Source organism: Alligator sinensis, unplaced genomic scaffold (assembly GCF_000455745.1).
Source record: "Alligator sinensis unplaced genomic scaffold, ASM45574v1 scaffold607_1, whole genome shotgun sequence".
Lineage (NCBI taxonomy): Eukaryota > Metazoa > Chordata > Crocodylia > Alligatoridae > Alligator > Alligator sinensis.
In genome coordinates this window covers 1,797,829-1,806,142 of record NW_005841935.1, presented here as the reverse complement: position 1 = coordinate 1,806,142, position 8,314 = coordinate 1,797,829, and the positions used below count along the sequence as shown (strand labels likewise).

The 8,314-nt window shown below is 40.0% G+C and overlaps 1 protein-coding gene across 1 annotated transcript in view; it reads right to left on the bottom strand.

Moving 5' to 3' along the window:
• Positions 1–904: 904 nt before the first annotated feature.
• Positions 905–8,314, bottom strand: part of LOC102369974 (S-adenosylmethionine synthase-like) — a 43,828-nt gene continuing 36,418 nt past the window's right edge. Inside the window, exons 8-9 of the mRNA XM_006019670.3 lie at positions 5,513–5,646; positions 905–1,624 (exon numbers count right to left, since the gene is read on the bottom strand). Coding sequence (XP_006019732.1) covers positions 1,522–1,624; positions 5,513–5,646 — 237 coding nt within the window. The 3' untranslated portion in view covers positions 905–1,521. The remainder of the gene's footprint in view (positions 1,625–5,512; positions 5,647–8,314) is intronic.

Here is an 8,314-nt window from a genome sequence, read left to right as displayed (position 1 = left end):
TACTTTTACATCTAGTCAGCGAACAGGAAGAGCAGGCTGGCTAGTTATTACATGCAGTGAAGCAGTGAAGCAGTTCACCTCCAATTCATTTGAAATTGGTGACACCATGCACCAGTACTTGGCTCAGTGTCAAAGGGGATGTACTTGCTCCACAGTTTTTCCATGCCTTGGGTTGCAAAATTGGTTAATTCAGCCAGTTAATTCCCTTTCCACTGATTAAAAGTGGTTTCTATATTGTTCAGGGAAAATCTTCTGTATTAGCTTACAACATGGTGATAATTGATGAAAAGAAAAAATGTTATTTCACATGAGTAAAACTTAATCTCTTAGTAGTCCTTGAATGAAAATTTAACTGTTGCTTTATAAATTAACTTAGATTTTTGTTTTCAGCCACTTGCACTAGTATAGTGCCAAGTCCTCAGAATATTTTTTATAACAGGAAAACCTTCATGGTTTTAAGACTTGATTAGATTAAACTAATTTAGTTCAATTTTTACAGTCAACTAAAATCTACATAGGCCAAACCTGAACTGTTCCAGCCCAAAAGAGAAAAGGTTTAAGGGAGTGAAGACTGGTGTTGGAAAGTAAGTCACTTATCAGCTTGTCACAGAAGTGTATGTGTAAAACTTGCAGAAAAATATTTTTTTTTTACAATTTCTTAGTTGGTCTAATAAAAGGTATCATCTCTGAACCAGGAGTTCTAGAGTTTTGCATTTCTTTGTGTCTCAGACCAACATGGCTACCAGATACATCCCTGAGACATGGAAGATGCCGAATTTTAGCCAATTTTGTATTTAAACGTCATTGCTGAACAAGAAAGATTTCTACACCTCCCTGCCTGTCTGCCATCTGACACCACCAAGGAAAGAATCCTGCCTTATCTGCACATCAAAGAGCAATTCAAAGACACTCTCATGGACCCAGAGGAACAGACTTCCACCTTCAGCTTCCTCTGCAAAAATGAAGTTATTTTCTACATATGGGGACTTTTTATCATCTTTATTTTCCCTGAGCCTGAGGAGAAGGGCATTCATGCCCACAAGCTTGCAGAAAAAGATAATTTTTTTGTGATTTCTTAGTTGGTCTAATAAAAGGTATCATCTCTGAACCAAGAGTTCTAGTTTTGCAATTTTTTGTATAAAACTTAGACTCATGTTACAAGCAAACTTAAGTAGATGTTGTCTCATAGTTAAGTCATATATAGGTAACAACAGGCAATATCATATAGTAGGTATTTTTCTTAATTTCTCTGAATCACCACAAGTGATTAAATGTGTAGGGCAAAAATTCCTTTTCTGAAGGAAAAAAGTGAAGAGATGCAAAATCTAATAAGCATGTATTAAAATCCAGCAGAAAATTTCATTGTTTTTTACAATGTAAATGCAATTATGTTCAATGCATATATTCTTCAGTTACAGAATGTCATCTTATTAAAAAATTTTAAAAAATATTTCCACTTTGGCAGTTTAGAAGTTGTACCTTCTCATTCTCTATTATTACAAAAGACAGATTCTGAAAAATTTAATAAATGAGTTTTTTTGGCATTTCCCATGTAAATTCTTCTCTTCCAAAGTGTCCATAACATGCAGTCTGTTGATAGATTGGCCTCTTCAAATCCAGTTCCCTTAATAAAAAGGAAAAAGAAAATTTATTTTTAAGACTAGGCCCATATGTAATGCATTGTCTGTCTTTGTGGAGTAATATGTTTACAATTATACCCCTTAATCAAGGGGCAGATTTTAATTGACCATGCAGACCAGGGGTGGATCCAGGGGGTGCAGTTGTACGAGCCCTTCACCTTTTCTTACTCCACTCTAACTTCGAAACCAACTGCTTTTGGCAGTGACAACAGCATCCTATCCAGGAACCAGTGAGGGAATCAATTGACTTCATGGCTCATTATCGTCTCCCTGATTCCTGCTAATCTCTCTACTCCACACCTATTAATGATCCTCTCACCTTTTTAATAGTCATGATATTCCACTATTCAAACTATCCTTTCTTCTGCAGTTCTGCAGTCTGTAATGTTTTAGCTCCAGCTAAAAACCTGAACTCAGGTGTGCTAGTATGAACTCAGATGTAGAAATGACTGTCAGTGAAGTATTGGAAGCATTCCCAAAGATGCTCAAAGGCTAAAATTTGTTTTACAAAACTGAATTAGACATGTACATCTAATGATAATGACTATAGGACTAATAAAATAATATATTTTGATTATTTTTGCTTTGTTTGCTGTGTTTTTTAAAGTGTTTATGGTTTAGCACATCTAGGACCAATAATATACTGGGATTTAAATCTTCTCTCTGAAGGGCCTTGTTCAATTGTAAAACCTGATCCAAAGACCACATAAATAAATAGGAAAAAATCCTATTCATTTGAACAGGCTTTGGAAAGGGCCCTGATTTTTGAAGAGGATACAACATAAAGACTGAGCAACAAGGAAGAAAGATTCAAAAGACTGATTCCTCATTGATAGGAATGGATGTCAGTGCTGTTCAAGAGAGTTAAAAAGGCTTGTGAGAAAAGAAAAAAGTTAACTTGGATTTCTAGATTGACAACATTACTGCTATCACCTTTGATCCTCATCTCTCCTCCCCTTCTTTTACTTATTATGATAGTTTTGTCCAGTTCTTCAAGAAAGGGCGGGGGAATATATTGGGTCCTTGAAAAATATAGCATTAATTCAAACTTGGAAAATGATCTGGGTATTATAACAGAAATCAGTGGTGTCATTTGCCAATAAACAACTATCCTGGAAAAATCAAATAAGAATTCTGGTTGTACTAGCAAACTGACTATTCTGTGTAATGTGCCTATGGAAGTGCAGACTAGGGATCCTTGTCACTACCATGGGAAGGATTTTACTTTGGAGATATAACAAAAAATGCCAACCTGGATCTAAAAAAATGTCAACTGTCAGAAAATCAAGAAGGGTCCTTGTTTTAAAAGGAAGTACATAAGGGTTGATCTTGCTCAATAGATCTGCTAACTATGTGAATTCAAAGTTAAATGTTGATTGAAACAGAACAAGATTTAGACAGATTGGTTGAATGTTTCTTACCTAAATGCTTAACTTGTTATAGTTTTGCTACAGGTAGACAGAAACTTTAATCAGACTATTTAGAGGGGAAAACATTTACTACTTCTGTTATATGTTGAGCTTTTCTTCAGAGGCAGTATGCATGAAATTCCAGACACTGTTTATTTATAGTCCTCTTCAGACTGGAATCATGAAAAGTGCCAGATTTAAAATAAAAACAAATAATTAAAGCAATGTTTTCAAAATTATGGTAAGGATTGCTGAAGTTTATACTAGCACTTCAGACAGATAAGGGAATTATTTTAAGGTAGCATAAACATAAATCTAAGGGTGCTGATGGACATGCAGCTTCACGCTGTAACTCATGGCACTTTGCAGGAAGTGCCATGAGTTACAGGGCTCCCTGTCACCCAACAGATATTTGCTGTTGGGTCTGGGGGTTGTAGGATTGAGCTCCAGTTTGGAGAGGCTGCATATCTGCAGCCGCTCTCCCTTGGCCCCACCTCCCCTGCCCCCCAGCTCCCGTGCTGTCTTCAGAATGGGGGGGGAAGGAAGGGGAGGGAGCTTGGTTTGGGGTTGGCCTAGCTTGTTTTGGAGAGCAGGGCAGGTAATTTGGAGCCCTCCCTCATCTTGGGGTGCAGAGGGGTGTTCCAATCTACTGGCCCCGCTCTCCAGCACAGGCTAGGCAAACCCCAGACAGAACTCCCCCCCCCCCATTCTAAAGGCAGCACTCGGGTTTGGACTGGGCTATATCAGACCAGCCCTGCTCCTGGCACATGCTGACGGACATCAATGATGCTTCGCTTTGAAGCATCTTCATCTGAACCCTTACGTAATGAGAGTTCAAATAGTGGCACGATCAGGCATTTTTAAAGCACTCTTCAGCCGTGCTCTTCTGTCAGGGCACAGTTGTAGAGCACTGTCAAGGAGTCAATTATGCAACAAATGTAACTTCTGTCTGCACCCTAATAGTTGAGATACAACAAAGAATCTGTTGAGTTGGTTACCACAGAGTGTGACTGGGGGAAAAAATATTAGGAACAGTGAACAGTTAGTCAACAGGCTTCATGGGATACAACAATGATAAGGACAGAATCTTTTGTTAGGGTTTTTGTTCTAGACTACTAATTGCATCTTTTCCTCCCTGTGAAACCAGTTAATTGGAGTCTCCATTTCAGACAAGTAGCAAGCACAGAAATTCACCTCCCTAAAGCGATTATGGATGTTTTTGCCTTACCTTCCTATGACTAGCAATATCATGTATTAGATTTCTACTTTCTGAATACACAAGATATTATTCAACATGAGTGAAGACAGTCTAGTCAACAAAGAACCCTTTAGACTTCACTGAGGTTACTTGTGCAACAGGGGTATCAGAAATGGGTCCACAGCAACAATACCATATCAGGGCAGCCACCCAAAAAAGGATAGAAGGCAGGGAACCCTGATTGGAGAGCATTCCTATCAATGTCATGATTCTGGGATGCCCTTCAGATAAACTGGAGAGGTAGAAGCACTAGGAACCCAGTTGCAGATGCTATCAGGCAAGCCTGATTACACCACAAAGAAATTGTGCTAAATTTGATTTACTCTTGGACAAATATGCTACAACTCAGTTCACACAATGCACTGCATGGCCATGGTTAGAAATACATGTAAGCTATGTTGTGTGGGCACAAGGTGTAGTAGAACCAAACTGACACCAGCTTATAAACTGGGTAAAATATGTAGTATAGAGTATTATAGGTAAATGGAAGTTTTAGGTCAGAGGTGACAAACATCCAGCCTACAGCTTTTGCCTTGGCTCTATTTACAATGGGTGAAACCTGCAATGCTGGAGCCCCAACAGCAGCACAGCTTCTTCCTGCAGGAGCAGCCAAGCACACAGGCATGACCTGTGGCGCTGGAGCCACAGCGGAACTACTGGAAGAAGTCTGACACCATAGTTTGTTCCTGCGGCAGCAGGCAACCACCAGTGGTGTTGGGCTTCTTCTGTAATGTTGCTGGAGCTCCACCACTGCAGTTCTTATCAGCTTAGCTGCCAAGTACCCAGGAGACAGCAGTGGCACTGGAGCCCCAGCAGCCACAGGAAGAAGCCTGGCATGGCACCATGGTTTGTTCCCTTAGCAGCAGCCAAGTGCCCAGGATGCCGGGCCTCTTCTCACCAGGTTTTGGACCAGTTGGAACAGATACCACATGCACTGGATCCAGCATGAAGGTGAGGGTCTGTGGGCCAGATCTAGACTGGGGCCAGATTCATGCCATTCATCCAGCCTGTGAAACAGTCCTACACCACCCATCTGGCTAGCAGGGGGCCAGTTGAGTTTGACATCTCTGTTTTAAGTTACAGAGGAATATGATTTGAGGACCATTTTGTTGCACAGTCAGTATTAAGTGGAGATACAAAGACACCACTACTGGACTTTTTTAAAGGCCATTCCCTCTGGTATATTGTTTCAACAGAAGACAAACCTTATGATGACGCCAAGACGTAGATCAAAGTTTTTCTGCACAATGTCAAGCAGTTCTTCTTCTGATCTATCTGAAGTACCATAGTGGAACACTGAGATAGCTAAAGGATGGCTCAGACCAATAGCATAGGACAGCTGTAAAACATACCCATCAAGAGAAGTTAACACAGATTGGAATTTTTACACAGAGATCTATCTAGCTGCAGTCTTATTTGCAATACAGACATTTCCCCTTAAGACATTTGTTTTGATATTCCATTCCTGCATGCTCTTGCTACGTTTTGGCCTGGTTTCTGCCTCTCATCTAAAACATCTGCCACTCTTAGTAAGGTCCCTAGATACTATCATAATAAAGTGAAAATTCATTGTCCACAAACCAGGACTCTGAAGGGGATTTACAGTGGGTATAACTAGGTATATACCTTTTGTATACTTATGATGTATAAAAAAAGCAGGGAAGATTCACGCATCACGCTTATTGGCTCGACAGTGCTACGCTTACTAGCACCACAGCCGAAAGGGACTTGGGAGTCATGACTGATCACAAGATGAATATGAGCCACCATTGCGATGTCATAGCTGCTAAAGCAAGCAAAACTCTGGTTTGCATCCATAGATGCTTCTCTAACAAATCCCAGGATGTCATCCTCACACTGTACTCGGCCTTGGTGAGGCCGCAGCTGGAGTACTACATCCAATTCTGGGCTCCACAATTTAAAAAAGATGTGGAAAAGATTGAGAGACCCCAAAGGAGACCCACGTGCACAATCAGAGGGCAGGAGAACAGGCCCAGTGATGTGAGGCTGAGACCCATGGGACTCTTCATCCTGGAAAAGCGCAGGCTCAGGGGTGACCTAGTGGCTACCTATAAGTATATAAGGGGTGTACGTCAGGATCTCGGGGAAAGCCTATTCACCAGAGCGCCCCAAGGGATGACAAGGTCAAATGGTCACAAACTCCTCCAAGACCGTTTCAGGCTGGACATAAGGAAAACTTCTTTACTGTCCGAACCCCCAAGGCCTGGAATAGACTCCCTCCAGAGGTGGTACAAGCAAATACTCTGGACTCTTTTAAGAAACATTTGGACACTTTATCTTGCTGGGATCCTTTGACCCTAGCTGACTTCCTGCCCCTGGGGCAGGGGGCTGGACTCAATGATCTTCCGAGGCCCCTTCCAGCCCTAATGTCTATGAATCTATTAATTTTTTGTTTCTGCTTTTATTTTACATAACTCTTGATTACCCCGTTTTCTTTAAGTGAAATGCCATGCAATATTAAGAGAAATGCTTACGGTTCAGATTATTAGAATTCTTGCATGATTTTTTAATAAAATATATTTCTATATATAGAGAGAGAGAAAGTTATATACATATAAATCCTCTACCATAGGCTTTCCATCACACCTCTTAAACCAATCCAAGGGGGTTTTTTTACTGGAAACATTTTACTGACAACCAAAGTATACTTCTTTACTATACTTGGTTTTAAATCCCTAAATCTGAGCCCAGCCCTTCTAACTGGGGTCTTGCAAAATAGCTACATTTGCATTATGTAAAATATATATCAATAAAAATGTGTCAGTAAAAAAAGTGGTTGCTGGTAAAAAGTTTGCAGTTTGTGAGTAAAAAAAAAATGTCTTGGGTTGGCAATCTTGTATTCAGGCTATGCTGTTGTCCTCATTACCCATAAAGGAAGGCAATGAAAATGTATATCCACAGATTTCCAAGCCAACAAAAATTACCAGCAGACCCCTCTGCCCCTCCCCACACAGCCTGCATAATATTCCCCAGAAGCTTATTTAAAATGCATTTTTTTAAAAAGATACCTAATATTTAAAAAACTTCAAGTGATGATGTGCTACCTCCCTAGACAAGCAATTCAAATCTTTAATCACCCTCCCTAATAGAAAATTGCATTTTATTTCAAGGTTGAATTTATCTAACTTCAGCTTCCAACTGCCAGATCCTTTTATTGACAGTGAAAATCTCTCCAGAATCCAATCTGCATTGTGTAAACCCAGCAGTACAAAGTGATCAAATTGCCTTTCAACCTTCTCTTTCATGAGCTGAATAAATAAGACTTATAGGATAAAGCTTGTTTTTTACAATCCCTGGATAATTTGCATGGCCTTCCACAAACAGAGGTCAGCAACCTTTCACTAATAGCGAGTTGAACTAATGCAGCTTGATTCTAATGTGGGCCGGAGGCAGCAGTTATTAGATATTCTGCTACTGGGTGGCATATTCTCATGGAAAACGTACTAAGGGCCTCATCACAGGTTCATTTGTTATAGGTGCATGTGTTAGGTTGGTGTCACACATTCACTGGCAACAGTTATGAATCAGTGGGATGTAGTGACCTATTAAAGGTAGGATGCCTTAAGGAGATAATCCTTACCTGAAAGGGAACAACACTGCAACACTAAGAGGGCACTTAGCACATGCTAAACTCCTTGAATATGTTGCTGCTTGAGTTTTAACTGCACTTTGTAAGTATTAAGCTGTATGAGTGACACCATCCAAAAAGCAGGCTATATAAAGGGTTTTTTTGGCAAACTTGGCGGACTGGAGAAAATCTCTGTGCGCCAGATTTGGTCTGTGGGTCATAGATTGCTGAACTCTGCTCCTTAGCATTATGGGCCACTGCAATGAAATCTTATCATATAAAAATTATTTAGAAGTTAAGATCAGAAAATCAAAAATTAAGAAATGGCAGAATTATTGCTCCCTATACAACCTAAAATCAACTCCTTTGCATTACATTCCAGCTTTAAATTACATGATCACACATTATTTTTCCCTAC